The 21,078-nt window shown below is 45.4% G+C and overlaps 1 protein-coding gene across 1 annotated transcript; it reads right to left on the bottom strand.

The window, feature by feature from the left end:
• Positions 1–282: 282 nt before the first annotated feature.
• TMPRSS3 (transmembrane serine protease 3) lies at positions 283–19,044 on the bottom strand. The gene is made up of 13 exons (XM_075176026.1): positions 19,027–19,044; positions 17,476–17,620; positions 15,367–15,477; positions 14,378–14,494; positions 12,450–12,573; positions 11,256–11,381; positions 10,478–10,521; positions 9,506–9,671; positions 7,829–7,998; positions 6,081–6,176; positions 4,795–4,937; positions 3,124–3,276; positions 283–303 (listed from the first exon to the last, which is right to left on the bottom strand). The coding sequence occupies exons 1-13, from the start codon at positions 19,042–19,044 to the stop codon at positions 283–285; spliced, it is 1,434 nt and encodes a 477-aa protein (XP_075032127.1).
• Positions 19,045–21,078: the final 2,034 nt, after the last annotated feature.

Genomic DNA, 21,078 nt, shown 5'->3' on the forward strand with positions numbered 1-21,078 from the left:
TGGGTTATCAGTCTTAGCACTTTTTCTACATGTGAAATTTGTAGCTGACAGTAAATACGCATGTCCGTCATCCAGCATCCAATTGCCTCTTCCATCCAAAAGAGGCTGAATGTGCAGCAGTTTTCATTAAGTACAGGTACCAGTACCTAAAAGAAATGGTAAAAAGTAGTCTGTGAAGGTACAAAGCTCAGAGCAGGTGTCCAGGAGAGTGTGCAGAAGGGTCCTTCTGTGGGGCTGGAGCGTGATGTGGGTTTTCAGAAGCCCAGCGCGCCGCCACTCTCCTCAGGTCTGCAGTTCTTCTCTCTGGGAAGCAAAACCAGTTATGCATCTACTCAAACGCTCATGTTGCAGCCTGTTGAACTCTGACAGGGAATGACTTTTTTTTCCCTACTGTACTAGGGTCACCAAAAGAACCGCGGGGCTGCTGGAGCTGGTTCTGCCAGCTGAAGTTCTTCAGAAAAACACACCACCTCGACAGAAGAAATATGGTTACGGGGGATGGAGGGATGTGTTAGTAATAGCGGTAGATACTGCATGCATGGGACACATGCATACAGGGAGCTAAGTAGACTTTGAAGGGCTTTATTTTGTTTCCTTTTAGTTTTTTCATTGCTAGTTTCCTTTTTTTTCTTTTTTGCTGGGGTGGGAACCTTTCACGTCTATTCAGATTTAATAGTTGAGGCATAATATTTCTCAGACATTAACGTATGTATGTCACTGGTATTCCCCTTAGTGCTATAAATTTTTTGCTTCCTCCCTAGTGGGAGAGCTGTTCAAAATGGAGGCAGCAGAAATTCTGTTCATAAAGTTCAACATCTTGCTAAATGACATCAACTAATTTTCACCACTTAGTGGAAAGGAATAAACAACTTTTCTTTGCACTCACAGGAGAGAGCCTTTAGCAAAATGTCTGTATGCTCCTGAAAATCTGGGAGACAGAAGTGGTTTATTCAGGTTTCAAAACTGGAAATGGAAGATCAGAAACACAATGCCTCCTCTTTGATCATACCTTGTATTGATTGCCCCTGATGGGTCAGCTGTTATAAAGCTGATTTCCAGAAAGAAAGCTTTTAAGGGCATGCTGATGGCCAAATTCCTTATCTTGCCATTTTGCATCTCAGATCAAAATGGATCTCTTTCCTAACTCCTTTGCTAAGCCTTAGCTACAAGAGTTAACTTTGTTTGAAGAAAGCACAGAAACTTCTGGAGAGACCAAAGGAACCCCAGTCCATGGTGAGCAATAGCAGGTAAGAGCAGATCAGGACCGTTATGCCACAATACAGATCTAGCAGGTGCAAGCCATTCCCTTGGTCCCATTTTCAAAGGCACACTAGTTCTACTTTCTTTTTGTTTGTTTCAAAGTCCATTAAAAAGTGTCCATGTTTCTATGCTGCAGTTGAAAATTTTTTCTGAGAAGATAAATTGATTAATTAATATTTACATCTGAAGGATGTCCCTGTGAAAAATTATAACATGTTAGCATTTAGCTAAACAAAGATTTAGCTGTACTTTTTTCCCCTTCATCACTTCTTTGTAATGGAGATCTGTGCTTTCATGGGATACAAACTCTTCAGCTGAAATATCTGGGCTTCTGTATCTGCAAATGAATCACAATGGTGTACGTATTTGGGGAGGGAAGAAAAAAAAGTAATATTAGAGGTCTTAAAAATTTAGAAATGTTATCCTGTCTTCTTTAGCTTTGTTGAGTGACATATAGGCATGTGACAGCATAAATCTTTATGAGTAATATAGGTTGTGAAAAGGGCATGTGTCATACAGTATACAGATGGGGGCCGAACTGAAATTGCACACATAACCTTATTTCGGGCATTTCCTTGTCTGTGAATGCTTGATATTGGCACTTCGGTTTGAGGAGGAAATCCCACATATTTTACAAATGAGATGGGGGCAGGCGTGGTTTCATCACGTGCCATCACGGTGGCACAGGCAGCTGTCAGGGCTGGGGGCTGTATTGCTGGTGCTGGAATAGCATCATTGCTACTTATTCATTCATTCATTCATTCATTCCAGCAAACCTGGTGCTGGAATAGCAGCACTGGCACTACTGTCGGTGGGGACCAGGCTAGAGCAGGATGAGACATGCACTTTGGTGCTTGGGGTGGCTTTGCCATGAAGCTAAGAAAATGACAATTAAGAGCCTGTGCATAGGTGTCTACCTGTGAGCTATGTGTCTAGGCTCCTACCAGGGCAGTGGGGGACGGTTCGCTTGCCTTGCACATGCACTATCTAGTGCCACTTGAGGTGTCTTAGTGCACTTTGCCTGACCTTCAGCAGTTGGTCTGGAAGGCCTCAGATCTCCCATAGATCCTCTATCATATCTACCTGAGCCATCGCAGGGTATCTGAGACGTCTCCAGGGGGATGGTGGATAGAACCCAGGGCTACCTGCAGATCCTTGCCCTTCTGCAGGAACACCTGTAAGCCAGGCAGGACAGCCTGGGGTCTCTGAAATGGCTTTAGATGCCTCTGCTTAGGCAATAGATCCCTGCCTGGGAGTCCACCTGAAGCACCACGACTCTCCCTGTTCAGCTGACTGAACCCAGCATCTCTCTGGCAGTGCTGGAGGGGTGCTGACAGCAGAGGACCTGGTCTCCGGAGCGTGGGCCACCCCCAGGTCAGGTGATAAGGTGGCTGCAGCATCCCCTCACTTCCTTGCCTCTGCTCTCCTCTCCTTCCAGCCAACACCATCTCCCCCTCTCCCCAATTTCTTTGGCCCACTCACCTTCCACTCCCCAGGCTTTTTTATAGCAGCCTCATGGCTTCAGGGAAAGTCCCCTAGCATCTCTTCCCTTGCCCCCCATCTCCTTACTCAGCCCTTTCACACCTCCCTGCTCCCTGCTCTGTGCCTCCAGGCCCCCTCCCCAATCACTCCCACGCTCCTTTCCCCTCTCTACCCCTGCCCCGGTGCTCCCCGCATCTCGCTAAGACCCCCACACCCTGCTCTGCCCGCTCTGCGTGCTGACCGGCCCCGATCCCCAAATGCGCCCTCGGGTCGCACGTGTCTGTAGGACGCAACTCGGCTGTGATAAATATGAGCTAAACCCCGTGCGGCACAGGCGGAGCAAAGCGACACCGGAGATGGAGAGACAGGGCAAAACCAGACCTCCATCTGCTCGTGTATCCAGTCCAGGAAGGAGGTGGTTCGGCTGTAGACGCCCGGCTTGTTCTTTTCTGCACAGCCCACTCCGAAGCTGGTGGTCCCCACCAACTTCCAGATACTCATATCTTCACATGCTAAAGGGCCTCCACTATCTCCCTGGAGGACAAAGAATTAAAACAAATGTCAGTGCCCTAGAAAAGGAGGGGAGCGTCTATTTGTGGGTGTAGGGGGAGAGGCATAGTCCAGTAATTCAAAAAGTCTCCTGTTTCTGCTCTGTTCTGGGTCCTGGGAAAAGCATATGTTACAGCAGAAGTTGGAGACTTCTTAGAGACGTCTATTAGACCATTTTTTTCTTCCCCCAGTTAGCAGTTCAGTACAACAGAAGCAATGTTGAAGCCTGCTGTTAAACAACATTCAGGCGCTGGGGAGCGTGCCTGTCCTGCAGGCAGGGCATTGCTCATCTGCAGTCTCCATGCCACGGTCTTGGTCTCTCACAGCTGCTTCTCTCAAAAAGCTCCTGGCTATTAAGCTGAGCTGAGCCCAGCGTTGCAACAAGAAGCTTGTAGCCCACCTCCTTCCCTGCCTGCTCCTGCACGCAGTCTCGCCCAATGCTTTTCTGGTCCTTCCCAGACACTTTGCTAAGCAGATCCAACTCAATGGACTCACATCTAAGTACTGAAAACTCTCAATGTATTTTGCTGGGGCAGTTTCCCGCCCTCTGAGCATCAGAGCCAGCACAACAACAGAAAAAAAGGGAATTTGGAACAAGCCTCTCCCTTTGGTGAGTAGGGCTCATTTTGTCACGTGGAGCCGTACACTGAGCGTGCTGCCTTTGGGCAGCTCTCCCAGGCATAGTGATGTGCTGGTGCCGGGTACCTTGCTGAGGGGGTTGTGCAAACAGGTGCTTGAATGAAGTTCTATGCACCTAATAGCTTTGCTTTGTCTTGTCCCATGCGTAATTAGGACTGAGCAAATCTGGAAACATGAAGTTCCTCCCCAGCCCTCACTCTTCATCCATGACTAGCTAGGTGAGTCCACATTAGTGTGTATGGAGATGAGACCTGGCACAAGGTGAGCGCTGTCATGACTCTGACAGTGATTTTGAATCCTCACCACCCTGTGTTGTGAAGGATCCTCTGATCCATCACTGCTATGAACCCTTCTCCCCAAAGTCGTTACCAGTCCTCTGAGTTACTCAAACACCTCTCCCTTTCTTCCTTCCCCTGCCTCACTCTACTCTTTCCAAAATCACACGCTTCTGCTTCTTTATTGATATATGCTTTGGCTGCTTTTCACCATGGGGTTTCTACACCTTGCAGGTCTCCAGAGCTGCTCACAGTGCAGTGCAGTGCAATTCAGTGCAGTGCAGAGGCCACAGCCAGGGCAAAGAAAGGATGGCACCATGCTGTAGCACATGCAAGAAACTAAAAAATGTCTTAAGTAAATTTGGCTTCAGAAGTAGCAGATATGGTCCACAGAAGAGGTATAAGAAGGGAATTGTAACATATGAATGCATGCACAGTCAGTGATCGATATTCATGGTAAACAGAGTAAATGGCACAAAACCAAATGTTTGCCCAAGAAAAGCCTGGGAGTGCCTTCTGATAACTTATCGGTCATGTTTTTCCATTACTGCTGTTAATGAGCACAGTTGCAGTTCGGAAACTTCCATACCTGGCAGGTGTCTACCCCTCCCTTTAGGAAACCGGCACAAAGCATTGAAGGAGTTATGATCCCACCGTAGACATCCCTGTGATTGCAAATTGCATTAGAAATCAGAGGAACACCTGCATAATTCATGGTGTCAGATGTATCACCTGTTAAAAAACAAAAAAAAACACCAAAGAAAAAACTCTCTATCCTTGAAACTAATCTCTAATTATAAACAGAAAATGTTTTAGTATATGCAGAATTGACAAGAAAGGGTGAAAGAAATACGGTTAAAATGACAACATATAAGTAAGGCAACTAGGTGTCTCATCATTTACAGAATCCAGTAACTAGCGATTCTATAGAGCTGTGGATTATCTCAGTATATAATATAAAGCTGTACATTATATGTTTCTACTTCAAACTAGACAACCAATGACAGCAATGAACACAAAAGCTAGTTAGACACTGTCTCCAATACTAGTGCCAAAATTTGTTTTGAATTTATCAGTTGTTCTGTTAGTGAACAAATCATCTGCAAACATCTGATTTATTTTATAAATATTTATTTGATTTTATTCAGAATCTGAATGGATCATTTCTACAAATGGGGGTATTTGCACACTGTCTATTGTCAATTTACAGCTGACTTTTTATGTGGTAAACCTTGCTTTCATCTTTTCCCACCTTTCGCTATTATCTGTGGGTGAGGTAACATACTGTTCTTGTTCTCTAAACAATGGGAACACATTAAATGAGACGAATGAAGAACGATAAAAACCAATGACCTGAGAATTCAAGCATTTTCACATGAAAGTGATTCAGTAAATATTATTGATTAACATGACCTGTGAGTCATGGTAAAAAAAAAAAAATTCCCTTTTCTTTGTGACATTATTCACAGATCCAATTTCTACATCATCCGACCGGCCTGAAAATGCATACATGCTTTCTCTGAAAAAATGGATGGTCGATTCTTACACTCCTGCTGTGCTTTCTATGCTTGAAGTTATAAAGGACACAGCCTGTTTGACTGCGGCTGAGTACAAGATTGTGGACAGTGTTGCTATCTACATGTCATTTTCAACCTTTTCACAGAGGAATAGTTGGGTATCCATTCCTTGTGGTGGTAAGGGTTTGTATAGCACTTTTGCAGTTCAGGGTGAGCATAAAATTTAGGAATATGTCTTCTTTTCCCCCCCAGATATTCCAGAAAATTTAATGTTGAACAATGCTCCAACCAAATCCTGTATTTACTGTATGTGAGATGTTTTCATGTAGTGTAATCAACAGCAGACCATTTAAAGTACCTCCTTCCACAGTTGCTCCCCATCCTGATACCCAACACATTTTCCCTTCTGGGAACTGTTCACCAAAATTAGGCAGGCAAATTGGCTCTATGTGACCTATTTAAAAAAAAGAGCGAAAAGAGACAATTGTTTTTAAAATTTAGCAAAAATTGTATGCCTCAGTAAAACTTGAGGATTTGGCTTGCAGTGAACTTGTTATGAACACCACCCACTCCCCACATAAATAGCCTGGCAGTTCTGCAGGTCTTTTGTCTTACGACCAATACCATAGGTTTGAAACAATACCTACACCAGGCCTAATTAGTTTCAAGTATGCAGCAACAGATTGGCAGGTCAATAAGTTGAAGAATGAGCAAACAAGAAACGCACAGCATACGCAGCTGATGGGCAGATCAGAGATCCCATGCATGCTGCTCGGGCAGAGGAACGGCCGCGGCTAACCACGGCACCACTGCATGGCACCTCCTAACAGGTTTTGTGCAGCGGCACGTGCAAAGAGCCGTGCGTGCACATCTCTGCGCTCTTCTGAAAAGGCAACAAGAGGTCTGGGGTGCTCTTTGCTTCCCACCCATCGGCTGATAGAGTTTCAGCGCCTCTGCGCTCTGGGGCACTGGATGCCGTGCAATATAATCAGTGTTTGATGATTGCAGGGACAAACTGTGACGTGTCAGGATGAGCTGGCACTGAGCAAAGCGAGGGAAGATACAAGGTATTACTGGGCAATTCCTAGCGGTTCAGTTCTCCACAGTGCAGTGGTCCCAGCTCAAAGCATCAAGCCCCCAGCGTGGAGCCTCCAAGCCCCCCTCCAAGCCCCCCTCCAAGCCCCCAGTCCCCCAGGGCATAGCAGGTATCTCGCTCAGGTGCAGAGCCATTACTGTTCTTGACAGCCTCCCAAACTTGCTCCTGAGCAAAAGAAAACAGCACTAGCTGAGATATAAAACAGAATAAAATCAAGCTTAATTTTCATTCAAAGTGGCAGTTTCAAGAGAATTGATTTAGGAATTGACAATCTAGAGGCATCAGAGAGAGCCAGCTCCCCTTTGCAGAGAGCTCACAGTGATTAGGAGGTATAGGCAGGTGATCATTTAAATTCATCCAATATTATTATACATTATTTCAATTCACTAACCGTGTCAGCTGTAGGTGGCATCCTGCTGAGAAAATAAAAGCAGTTTTAATTTAAAAGGATCATTATATTTGAATTGCCTTTTCTTCTCTTTGAAATTTAAGCTTGATTTTCAGCTTTGGACACTGCTGGATCTCCCTATACTCACAGAAAGGACACGATAAAAATCTCTGTGCCTTCAAGTAAAATGAGGTGGGGCGTTTATTTTAGATAGGAAAAATATTTAGAAAGAATAAAGTTAATGTTTGCCTATTATTAAATGCCTTCAGTAAGCTAATACTAGAATGGACGGGGAATGTTTTGCAGAGCCCTGTGACCGTGTTGTTGCTTTCTGTGCCTGGATATGAAGTACAGAGGAGTTCCTGATACTGAGGCCGGGGGGTTTCTGCCGGTGTAGTCTGAACAGGGGTGGCTGCCTTGCCACCACAGCAGCAGGCTGGCTACATCTACGCTGCACATCTCTCATTGCTTTTAGAAGTGGTGAGGACGCACCCGACTGTCCTGGGTCAGGCATAGGGCACCAACAGAAATTTCCTTGTCTCTACTAGGAAAGACCCTTTTTGCTTTTAGCTAGAAAGGTGAAAAAGTCCAGTGAAAGCTAAGAAAGCTAAGAAAGAATTACCATTGAGAGCAAGCGGTGCTGCCAGTTTCATCAGTGCTATATCATTTCCCATTGTCTTGGGTTTATAATTTCGATGGTATATAATTTTTTCCACTGAATATGGGTGAACCTGGGTGTCTTGCTGAGTCACAAAACCAACCTGCACGCTCCATGAGCTCGGCAAGTACAGGCTGAAACAAAGAGGTAGGAGAGAGTGAAAAACCTTCAAGAAAACCCTCAGGTTTTCTAATTGTCTGCTGAGCTTACAAACCACATAAAACTCTACAGGCGAACGGCTACAGTCTGCTGCACTTGCTTACCTATCTATTAATATTGGCTACGTTTTGCGTCTAATTTCAAAAAATGTAGAAAAGGCGACTAATCTTAGTAACACACTGGGTCGCTGGTATATTACCTGTGCAGCTTTCTACAAACACATGAGAGTTTTGCATTGGCCTACCTGCCTGTCCTCCTATGTGACCCCACAGCAGTCGATGCCGCTGCCCGGCACGCCTCTGCCCAGCCATCCGGCTAGCTCAGCCGCACTTGTGGCAAGGTGTTTCCAAGGGAGAGGCTTTCCTTCTGGAAGGTGCTTCTGCCCCCAGTTCATGAGCAGCTGCATCTTTCAGCCTCCAGCACACGGGCAGCTCCTCTTCTCTTGGCTTCACCCCACCGGGCTAGCCGCGGGCTAGCGGCAGGGCTGGGAAAAGGCTCCCGGGATGTGGGTTTGCGGTGCCAGCTCCCATCCCCGTCAGCCTTTGAACACACCACGACCAACTGGGTTGTGGGGGACAGAGCGAAGGACAAAAGTCCTAAAATGCTTAATTCCTAAGTAATTATTTTTACGGCAACACAGGGCTCTAGATAGGATCTAGCAGTGGGATTTGTCTGTCCCATCTCTTCTCTCTACTGGGTATAAAAGCATCCTGCAGGACTTGTTCAGAAGCAGGCATCCGTGTTGTGGGTGCCTAAAAGTGGTCAGACAAATCCCATCTTAGCTGTCTAAATGTCTTTGGTGAAAGCAGCCTGGAGTTTGTAAGAGCGAGGAGAGCTCTCCTGCTATTAGCAACAAACCAGATTGCAAAACCAGAAAACTCATTATAAATAAGAGAGAGGGCTATGTTTATAATTACACAGAAGAGTCTAAATAACTGTTTAGCATCTATTTACAATTCCAAGACTACTTTGAACAGCATGAAAAGGAGCAGTCAGTATGTGGTAAAGGGCACTAAGCACAGTACAACTCACTCACTACCACTGATTGATCCTGTCAACTTAAAAAGGATCGTGTAATTTATTTCGGAGCTCCAGAGTACCTGAGCAGCCAAGTACAAACTCTTCCTGAGCTCACACGCAATGTGAGAAATTGCAGATTGGGATACCTAAAATCTAGCACTTAAATGTTGTTTTAAGCTGATTTTCTAGGAAGCTGGGAGTGCCCAGAATATCTGAAAAATGTGGCCCCTGATTTGATCCACTTTTTGGGGACACCTTTTTTCAATAACGACTTGCACTTGTGCAAGGAGAGAGATGGTTTAAATGTTACGGAGCAAGCCCACTCCGTAACTCAATCTCTCCTGCAGTTTATTTTTAAGAGAAAGCACGGTGCATTAGCCCTCCTCTGCAGTGGCCCCACACACAAACGCGCTGGAAGCGGGGTCAGTGGGACACCCCGAGCAAGACAATTTAGCGACTTACTCGTAGACGCAGTGGGCAGCCGTGATGATCCAGCGCGGGGTGATGACGGACCCTCCGCAGAGGTGGTGCCCGTGGAACTGCAGGCTGACCTGCCAGGGCCACTGCCGGGGGGAGGACGCGTTGCCCCCCACGATCCGTGGCCCGTAGCTGGCCCGCGTCCCGCACGCTGCCAGAAAGCAAAGGTTACGGTCCGCGGAGGAAACGCAGGCGTGTTTTTGGTCACCTTCAGCCCCTCTACTCCCAGCCTTGCTGAGGCTGGGAGGTCTCTGCAGCAGGACTGTCCCCATCCCCATGGCCCACATCTCGGGCTGTGGCTGCTCCCAGAGGTTTCTCCTCCTCCCTCCCATCCCTGCAGCATCGTGCCTGGAAGCCGATATGGGGGCTGTGGGGCTCACATCTTCTCCCCTGCAGACGTAGTGCTCAGCTGAGCAGTAAAACCCACTGTTCTGCCCTCCTTAAATGCACAGGGTCCCAGGGGCCCACACAGGCAGGCTAAAGCATCTCCTCTCCCCTGGTGATTATTTTGCTGGGTTTTTTTGACTTTTCATATCCCGATCTGAAAACTAGCTGACGTGGAGAGGTGTGGGATGAAAGTTCCAACGTTAAGACAATATTTCCCTTTCCCTGCTAAGATGGCAAAGAGTTGGAATTACAGTATCAGTCCATGGGCTCAAGTCACAATCCTTAAACGTCTGCTTCCTACTGTGATTCTCACCGAAAAGCTCCTGCTACCTGATGCTCCCAATCTGCCCTCTCGGAGGGAGGAGATGCTTTCTCACTTTCTGAAAATTCAAAAAGCCTTTCTCACTTTCTGAAATTATTTTAAATTTTATATAAGAAATATAATTCTTCTTTGGTGTAATAAACTGATGGTATAGTATGCCCTGAGTACACAGTTCCTCCCAACTCTTGCTCTGCAGTGGATGAAGAAGGACAGTTGCTGATTTTATTTTCACTTTTCCTGATTCTTACCCAAGCATTTTAAGATGATCACATTGCCAGAAGTACATTCCTCCCTAAGATGAAAAGACAGTGCAGTATTAGTTCCAAATCACAAATACTGGGGGGGGGGTTCAATATTGTGTCACCTTCCTGTACAGCTATGTGCACGTAAATATAAGTAACTCATAGATTGAAAGAGGTACAAAGTCATGTACTCATCCAATCTACTTAGGGCATTTAGCTGAAATACTTGAGTTAGGAGCTTAGACACCGTCGGGAGCCTGCAGACCATATGCTGCCCTGCTGAAGAGTCGTTCACTCTTCCGCGAGAGGAGGCTCATCAGCAATTTTCAACATGTGGTCTGTAGTCTCCTTGGATCCATAGATTGCTTCTCAGTGAAAGGTAACTAAGAAAAACACGCAATTATCAGGAGGAAGAAATGGACCATAAAGGGTTCATAAGCCCACTGGGAAATATCTAGGGATCTGTAAACTGAAACAAACTGCTTCACAATGGGAAAAGATAAGTGCCCGGTGTCTATCCATTTGCAAAAAGGGGATCATGAGACAAACAGGCTTTTCAAATAGCTCATTTTAAAGCCCTTGTTGATTTTAATGGGCCTTGGATCAGGCTCTTAATTCGTATTCCAGCAAGACTGCTACTGAACCTTGGTCTATGATGCATAACAACACCAACCACTTACGAAGTACTACATGCCTGAAAAAATAGGCAACAATCTCAAACTATTGGTAATCCTTCTTCTATTGACTGCTCTCTTTCTGTCAGGATGAACAAGCTGAGGCATACCTGAGGTTTGTTGCGTTGTGCAGGGATGTCACTTGGTCAGCTGATAACCAGTGGCTGAGGGATACGAAATGTCTTTGAAACTGTTTTTCGACCGCAGCCACGGGCAGGTAACCTGAACTCACGTAACTGCAAATAATCCATAAACACAGCTTCCTCAGACAGCATTTCAGTAATCTGTTTAAATAATTCAGCAGTTCTGCTAATGAAAACCCAGTGTAGCAACCACAATAAATGGATTCTGACACTTGATAAAGTCATCCTATCCACCCCAAGAAACACTTCTTATAACGTGCACGTATTTTGCCATAATCCTGGCAAAATCACACATAATCAGCATAATCACACATGCTGAGAAGCATTTAACTGGCAGAGAAAGTAAATTTTAATTCTAATATTGCAATACAGCTTTTATTGTAACTGGTTGGCACATTTCCTGAAGCACTAACAAGCTCATTGTCTCCTTTTTCTAGTTATGTTTTGCAGCAGGGAGGATGAATAATTTGTTATTTTTTCATGTCTTTTTTTGTTGAACAATTGAGTTGTATTTTATCCTAAAGGCAACAGGAATTTATTCAAAGAAGCTTTATACTGCTAACTATAATGTGCAGAAATCAGAATGACGCCATTGTAAGAAATAACAGAGCATCATTGCAAGTCACAACTTCAAACTCTTTCTCAATTGTGTTGAAAGTTTGTGAAAGAAATGATGTTTTTTCAGGAATGGGATCAATCCAGTAAGAACCACCTTGCCATGTTCTTTTCTAATTGTGAGGTGAACCTTAATTCCTAACAGCTGTCATAACATGAATTGTATATACAATTTTCCTACAGAGGAAGTAAAAGAAATGGAAAATGCTTATATGTTTTTAGTGCCTCTCTGACAGGCTGTAAGCTATTGGAGAGACAAGTAGGATTCAGGCACCTGCACCCTATAGGGAAGATTTAACCAAACCATTGTATTTAGCCATCATCCAGGATTTATAGCAATAATAAATGGTATTTGCAGTGCACAAGTATTCAGGACTATTTCCCACATCATCCTAAATCTCCTCAACCATATCATTCACAAAGGTGGATTGTTAAGTACTTTTTTCTTTCAAAGCACAGACTAATGCAAGGTTTCATGAGAAAGATGGAAAACTTCAGAGTCTGTTCAAAATGCCAAATAAAGTTGCTTTCATTTTGTGTTCATACCTTGAGAAACCCAGGTGTTTGCAGGTAGTATTTCCATACTCTGCTTTCCAGTCATCAGAGCAGACTGTTCGCCAGGAGCCAGAAGTGAACACTTGCAGCACTGCTTTCTTGCCACTCAACCTGACTTTGAGATTCAGGAGAAGAAAAGCCTGAGTGAGTTGTGAAGAAGAACCACCAGGTACACAACAGTGTCAATGCACCACTATAGCATCCACAGTTCTTGGCTCACTGAGTTTTCACTACTTGTCTTTTTCATCATTTGGATCCTTTGACAGAATTCTTCTGTGGTTTGGTTTTTGTTTCCCCCTTAAGGAAGGGAACCAAGGTACGCTGAGCTAGAACAGCCAGGAGAAAACAGTCTGTGCTCATGGGAATGGCTAGGGGATGCTAGCTCTAACACAGGTGGAGAAGGCTGCCTTGCCCTCCCCCGAGCCTACGCAAGTCTTGCTGATTGCAGTGAGTTGGAGCTGCAGATGCTTGGCACGGAGGAAACCTACGATCAAGGTAAGTGATGAAAGGTGGTAGGCACCTCCTGCGCTGCACAGCACAGTTAGAGAGGTGGATGCACTTGCACCCAGCTGCCCCTGGACCCCCGTGGAGTTTCCTCCCTGCTTCCCTCTGCTGAAATGGGATTGGTGTTTCTGGGCTGATGAGCATGTAAAGGCTGGGGAGAGGAGAGATGTGCAGGCTGGGAGCTCGGCTCCCAAGGACTCCCTCCCCACACCAGCCCGGCTCTGCTCAACACAGCCCTTCCCTGAGGCGGCTCTTCAACGCCAGCCTGGCCGCGGGGCTGAGCCGCCCCACGGAGCTAGCACTGCTGCTGCCTCCGGCCAAGAGACCGACGGGGAAACACTGCGGGAAGCCCAGGTACAGAGACATCACCCATGGTGCCGTCATCCTGCATGTCGGCATGTCCTCCTCACCCCCGCACCCCGCACCACCACCCCTGCCGGGGCGCAGGCACCTGGACCTGGGAAAGGGCACGTCTATATGGTCTTCCCAGGGAGGAGGGAGGCCACGCACATGGTCGCTGCTGGACAGGGGTTTCCCACAGGAGCCCATGGGCCAGTGTCGTGGCATTGCAAAGGCAGACAAGAAAAACAGATGTATTGCCCAGAGGCCTGAAGCCTCCCTGGGGAAAACACACCAAAGGTTAAAAGCATTGTGCGGGGTTAGCTGAGGCCAAAAGCTCATGGTTCTTGTGATTCCTCGTACTGCACAGGCGGAAAGCTGTGCTGCCTCATTACCTGTGGGTACAGGAGTCAGAATTACAAGTGCACTGATGTAAAAATCAGTTATTCTGTTTACTAATATTAGAATCCTTTCCCTCCAGTGGCTGCAAACACCACACTCATCTTCCATAGCACAGGACAGGGAGGGACCATTTAAAATGGCCCTGTGATGCTCAAAACCATTACAGAAACTCAGACATGGGGACATACATTTCACACATGAAGCGGCAAACTTTGCAGTACTCAATGCACAAAAGACAGTGCTGATCTCTCCCGTTCCCACCCCCCTGAAGATAATAACGGGCTTTTGCAATCTTCAAAACTTACACAGTGCAACTGCATGCCAGTGAATACAAAGAGTGCTTTATATACACACCATACTGCAGTGATGGTATACCTTGCAGGCAGAGGAAATGCTAGCAGTCAGAAGGCATCTAGACTTCTAATAGAGAAACATGCCCGATATGGCAGTAGCAATATTCAGCAATCATCACATTTATCTTAAAAGCAGTTTGATTTCTCATAAATTGTAAATCAGTACCTCAGAGAGATTGTTCCTCTGAAGTGGTGATTTACACAATCCATCAGTCTCTATCTTTCTTGTCTCACCCAAACCCTTTACAACATGCATTTCTTGATAACGTGCCAGATGCTACAGGAGGAGGTAGGAGGGATTTATAATCAAATTTAAATTACCACATCCGTACTCATCCTCCCCTTCTTTACAGTTGAAGACACCGTTGCACCTGGCTGATTTCTGGATACACTTAAAGGATGATCGGCAGCGAAACTTCCCAATGCAGTTGTATTGGACTAACAAGAACGGAAGAAAACAGGGTGATGAAAACACACGTGGACATTAATTTAACACTTCTGACTTCCATTATCTGGCCAGATTTCTGTCTTGCTAAGGGAAAGACAACTCCCGTACTCTAGGAAATTTTGAAATACAACCTGGAAGTTGCTACCTGGTGCTGCTAAACTCATCCATTAGTAATGACTTGTAGGATGAGTCAGCCTTGCTGTCTGTGCTGACTCCTTCCCAGTTTATGTTTCACTCCAGGGTGAGTTTCTGCCTGGTGCCTCAGCCCCTCAGCAGCAAAGCAAGGAGACCCTTGCAAAATGCGGCCAGTGCACTCTCTTCCTCAGGGGACGCCTCAGCCTCCCGCAAGCTTATCCCTGTTGCAGGTGTGAAGGCACTGCCCTGGCATCAACATATTTGGCACCTAGGCCCGGGCAGGTCACACTTTCCAGTTGCAACTAAACTCATTCTGCATTTTCTTTTCCTTTGTAGAAGTTGTTTGTGATAGGGGAAAGTTCTTTAATTCTTTGAAAACAAACTTTAAAAAGTGAATTACAGGACAAAAATCTGGTGGTATCTGAAGCCCAGTTTCTAAACTCCTAGTTCACCACCCGAGAGGAATCGGTGAAGTTTTACTAGAGAAAGGTTTCCTGGAGCTGCGGGTTCCCCAGTGTTGTAAATATTACACCAATCCTCTCATGAGTGCCAGATCTATTTTATCCCTACATGTAAATAAAATTTAAAGCCATCACATCAACAAGATTTTTTACTTCAGCAAACAAGCTGCAGTAGCAGTTTAATTCCATTCTAAGTAAAAGGCTCATGAAAAATTAAGCATTTGAATGGTTAAGCGAGAACTTAATGAATAACTAATTGTACTCACCACCCAGGCCAATGGCAACTGCTAGGATTACTGCGAGGAATAAACCACAGATGTATGGAAAGTATTTTAGAGAGATAAAAACATGGCACATCGAAGGTGGTTCGATATCTCCTAGAAACCAGAGAGAACAGCTTCTGTGAAGTTAAATCAGCTTGAGTTTGCAATGAAAAAGATTTATCTAACATTAAACTAGATGGCATAGTAACCCCTGCGTACACTTCGTGAGCGGACCTGGCCCGGAGGGGTTCGGATCCCCTGGCTCAGGGGCTGAGAAGACTCCAAGTGCTTTGGGGCTGGCTGGTGCTCTCAGACACCCCTTCAGCATTTGCCTCGCGCGGGGTCTGAATCGTGCCCTTACGGAGCACCTGGCCTGTCCTCAATGCAATCAAGAATGCGAGCTCTAAATTTTTATTTTCATGGGCTACATCACACTGCGAGCTTTGGAAGTATAGGAGCACCTTTCCTGAAAACCTGAGTCCTGGAACAAAAATGAAATTCAGACCTGTTTTGTTTGGGTGATCAAACCTGTGTGCAGGGTACAGGTGCACTCTCTGAAGACTTCAGAAAGCTCAAGTGGACTAATAAATTCTTTCAGTGGGAGTAGCAAAGAGCGCACTAGTTTGAGTTTCCTCCTTACGACCGTTCCTGTCTGTGATGCCTCCTGACTCTTGCCAGTACCAAGCCCGCGGTCCCAGTGCTCCCTCCAGCCGTAGCCCCAGGGGGACGCTGCTCTGAGCGCTGTGTCTGGGACAACGGAAATCCTGGGATGAGGCCAGAGGCCACATAGCTCCGCCTCGTGCACCGGGGAGCTAAGTCCCATGCGCGATGCATTCCTCCAGAGTTGGGGTAACAGAGGCACGGAAACAAATAAGAGGAGCCTAAAGATTCGAACAGGAGCAGGGATATTGGAAAAAGGCAGGACTAGCTGGTAAATATGTGTTCAAGACAAGAAGGAAGAAAGTCACTGGTCCTTTTGATCTTGGAAGCAAGGTTAACTGAAAATGATAGAAAGCTAAATTTGCAAAAAACAGGACCCCCAAACTAGTCTTGAAAAATGTGAGAAAAGGTGATCTGTTCAAAGTTTTGCTATAAAGATGGGGAGAGAACTGAGCAATGGCTCAAAGTCATTTTGAGTTTTCAAGGAAAAAAGATGCATGTGAATTTAAAATACACATCAGTAGTAATTACTGAATACATTTCATGAGCTGGACCAGTCCTGCTCACCAACGACCTCCATAGCTGACCTCAACTTAGTGGTGTTGTCAATCTGGAAGGCAACAATAGATTCCACTGAAAATAATGAACAGTTCACTTGTTTCAAATGTATTCTGATATACAATGAGCAAACTATGGGAAAATAGCATACACAGCTCAGTCATGGGTACACACAGGAACTGGCAAAATCTTGTCTGCAATTTTAATCCATGCAGCTCTTCACCCCCTCATTCTTCAAGCTTTGAATTTGAGACTGGCAGATGCTTGCAATCAGTCAAGGATGAGGAGTGTCTCCCAGTGCTTATAGACTCACAAGTAAATCCCAGCCTACACAGACTCTCTCAGCAGCAGCTGAGTAACTGGTTTTGGCAATGGAGTTGATGTCTGGTATGCCAAAAATCTTAGACAGCTGTAGTAGCTAATGGACTAGGAAATTAAATTGTTCTACCTTCATCCTTGATGCTCAGCCTGCCTTTGTTGAAATTAATGGTTATTTTTGCCATGAAACCTATGGGAAGTAGCAAACATGCATGCTATTCCTCTAAGGCTGCTGTATTGTATATTCAGTTTTTTAATAGACCAATTTCCAGATTGGTAAAATTTCAAATAAGCCATTCAAAAATGTGTCTGAAAAGCGTGGGCAAATATTTGCTATGTGGCTGAAGTGTGTGAATAATCCGGCTGTGAAAAACGCTTGCGTCTGCAAGGCAACACAAGATGTCATCACCTGTTAATATGCTGGCAAACCTCACAGATGGGGGAGTGAGGTTGTGTTTCTTCTTCCTCTGAGTGATTGCTTTCTCTGACTGAGTGGGCAAGCATAGTATTGCAAGGCTAAAGACCTACATTAGCCATTTAGATTACAAAGGTCAAAAAGCTGTGCAGTATCCCTACCAGATCCATCTGCACTGGGGTCCATTTTTGCTTGTGGTATGAAGAAAAATCTTTTGAAGGAAAACTGAATTTCTGGTACTGGTGGTTCATCTTCTGTAATAGAGATGATTTCAAGACTTCCAGTAGTGGGATTTGCCTCTTGCACCTGATTCAACAGGAGAAAAAAGAAAAAAAAAAAGAAGATAATCACCTTGTAAAATGTTATCATAGAATCATAGAATAGTTTGGGTTGGAAGGGACCTTTAAAGATCATCTAGTCCAAGCCCCTGCCATGGGCAGGGACATCTTCAACGAGATCAGGTTGCTAAGAGCCCCATCCAACCTCACCTTGAATGTTCCCAGGGATGGGGCACCTACCACCTCTCTGGACAACCTGTGCCAGTGTTTCACCACCCTCATTGTAAAAAATTTCTTCCTTATATCTAGTCTAAATCTACCCTCTTCTAGTTTAAAACCATGCCCCCTTGTCCTATTGCAACAGGCCCTGCTAAGAAGTCTGTCCCCATCTTTCTCATAAGGCCCCTTTAAGTACTGATAGACCGCAGCCTTCTCTTCTCCAGACTGAACAGCCCCAACTCTCTCAGCCTTTCCCCATAGGAGAGGTGTTCCATCCCTCTGACCTTTTTTGTGGCCCTCCTCTGGACCCGCTCCAACAGGTCCATGTCTTTCCTGTGCTGAGGACTCCAGAACTGGACGCAATAGATTAAGTTATGTACTTAACATTCATGAAAGGAGCTCTTATAATTAATTTACCAGCAAACTACTGAAGTTAATTTTTGTTCAAATTTATCTAAGCACCATAGCTACTTTTAATAACTCACACTGGGGGTGTGAATCCATCCCCTGCTCTTTAGTTGCAATAGGAAACAAGAGAAAGACTAAAAAGCGCATGACACCTGCACAGCACCTCACAGGATCCTCATGCAGGGGCCCACTGAATTTTATTCCAGAAAACCTTTGATCACTTTCTACACAGTGAAAACCAATTAAAATGGGCTACATTAGAATTCAGGGTAAATAGATTTGAAATGCTAATTTCTGACTCCAGTTCTGCACACTGTCACTGGCAAAAGGAATCAGATTTTTTAACTCACAGTGGTATGAAATAGGTCCAGGTTTGTTAAAGACAGTGCAGCTGGTAAGCTGTAAAAGCAGCACAAGTGTTTGCAGAGTCAGTCCCAGAAAACACTTACAATGACACATTTTAGGCAAAGAATACCTGTTTTGTCTGTGACAGTATATCTTTAAGTCACCTGAAATATCTTTTCACCTTTCAGCAAACAACTGCAATAAGGTTTCTACTCTTTCATTTGATAAAATTTCACGTACATTTCAATGAACATACTAAATTTTATCTAGAATCTGCTAACTTTAAGGCAGAGAAAAGGACAGCTTGCTGTGCATGATTTTTAAATATTAAAAAAAAAGCCTTCTGGTGCATAAGTTGTCCGTCAGGAAACAAAACAGCATTGTGCAGTATAATACACACAAGCTAAACACTGATGTGTCGTTTATTTAGAGGATATCACATGTTCCCAAAGCTTCACTCACCTCTTCCTGAGAAGTCATAGTTAAAAGCAAAACTGTTTTCTTTCTTCATTATCTAAAGAAACCAAAAGGAAATTCTGAGGTTGCTAAGCCAGTCTGCTCTGGAAAGGTTTTCACTGAGCCGCCCGCGGCTGCCCGTTCAGTCATCTGTTGCATACGGCATTATGGCAGCAGCCTGTGTAATTCAACCTGGTGAGGGGTATCGGGTAGCCCCCGATGGCATGGCTATGGAAAGGGGAAGATAAAAATTCAGCACGCTTTTTAATTAGCCTAAGAGTGTCAGGTAATATTGTAGTATTTGCAAACCTTTCTGTAACCCCTCAGCAAAGGAGCACCACAAATGGCAGGCTCGCGCTGGCTCATCTTTTATCAAAACTCGTGCAGCTGAGAAGAAGAGTCTGCCGATAGCTGTGGGTGGCAAAAGGCAGAAGCCCCAGGTCCTTCATCTCTTCGGCACACAAGGCCCATAGGCTCACCTTGCTCTTCCTTCACTTGGTTTAGCCTTTGCTGTGTGCTTGCAGCAAAGGGCACACTTAAAGAGGGTTTTTGAAAAAGACCTATGCTTCAGTTATGGATGGCTTTTGTAGTTAAATATTGCACAATATTTCAGAAGTACTTTGCAAGCAGTATCTCATGTTTCTGAAGTATCTACTCATTTGTACTTCATTTGTACTCTGGGATTTAGAAAATGAAAATGTATGCTCAGCTTCATAAAATGCTCAAGAGTAGTAATAATTTGGCTTGGTTATTTTTACTAAGAAGAGAGACTGAAGACAGAGGGGAGGGTGGAGGGAAGAAGGAGGAGGAGAGATGAAGCAAAAAGCCACGACAGTGTAGGTGAAACAAGGCTCCTGGGAGGCCAGGGAAGAAATGAAGGTTTTCCATGACAAAACCCATGTCCCTGGAACATGGCTGTGATGAGGGAAGCTGTTCAGTCCCTTTGCTGTGCACGATGGAAACCGGCACTTCCAAAGGAGAGGATGCCATGTCACGATCCTGTTAACTGTTCACATCTAGGCCATGACATCAAGAGTTCTTCATCATCTCTTATGCCTGTCTTTCAGCAGCCTTCCCTGGAAACGGGAAACACAGGGGGACATAAGAAAAAAAAAAAAAGAGGCAAGCAGACAAGGATGTATAAAGAAAGCTGCACTTCTTCAGTAGCTCACAGTGCTCTGATGCTCTCCCCACCGGGCTTCAGAGACAAAGAGTTGGAGAAGCAGCCCAAACTGGCCAGGTGCCCCAAGGGGAACTTCAGTCAAGGGGGAGAAAGTGAGGGCTCATTTCAGGAGACCAGCAGCTCAGGTGACCCTTTCAGTCCACAGGGTGACATGTCCTGTCCTCCCCAGGGAGCGGTGATACCTTCAATGAGGACAGCCCAGGCCAGAGAAAATTGTCTCCAACCATTTCACCTGCTCTGGCCACGCTGGAAACCCTAGGGTCCAGCCAGCGCAGCTCTGGAAAGGCTCCTGTGGTGGGACTGGCACCACCAGAAAGGACAGGTTTCTCCCTGCTGCCACCCTGAGCTGCTCCAAGCCCAGCCTCAGGGCATGATGTCTAGATGGGAAGTTGGGTTTGACCTTGCACAGTTGGCCAGCTCATTGCCTTTGGCTGAGAAGACCAAAGCAGGAGCCAAGTACGACAGGGACGGGAGGACATGAAAATCAAGCTCAAAAGGAAAGAATTTGGCCTACACACTAACTTTTTACATGCTGCAGGACATCTCCGCTCTCCTCCCCCATGCTGCAATTTAAAATGAAAGGCTAAAAGATCCCATCTCAGACCCTTCAGCAAGTCCACCCTGACCGTAGTGTTTACCTTTGGACTGCTAGTCTTGTTGTGCTGGGGCAGATGGGAAAAGCCTGCAGATAGCTTTTGCTTTTTTAGCCACCCTAAAACAAAAATTCGGAGATGCAGACGCTACAAAAACAGGATGTCAGCTTTTGTCAGAAAAGATCACAAGAGGTTTGAGGGTTTTTTTATTTTAGCTGCCTCTTTCTCTTTCTCTCTCTCTCACTTTCTTACTCCCCCCCTCCCTCGCACCCTCCTCCCACC

Source organism: Calonectris borealis, chromosome 1 (genome assembly GCF_964195595.1).
Source record: "Calonectris borealis chromosome 1, bCalBor7.hap1.2, whole genome shotgun sequence".
In the NCBI taxonomy this organism is placed as follows: domain Eukaryota; kingdom Metazoa; phylum Chordata; class Aves; order Procellariiformes; family Procellariidae; genus Calonectris; species Calonectris borealis.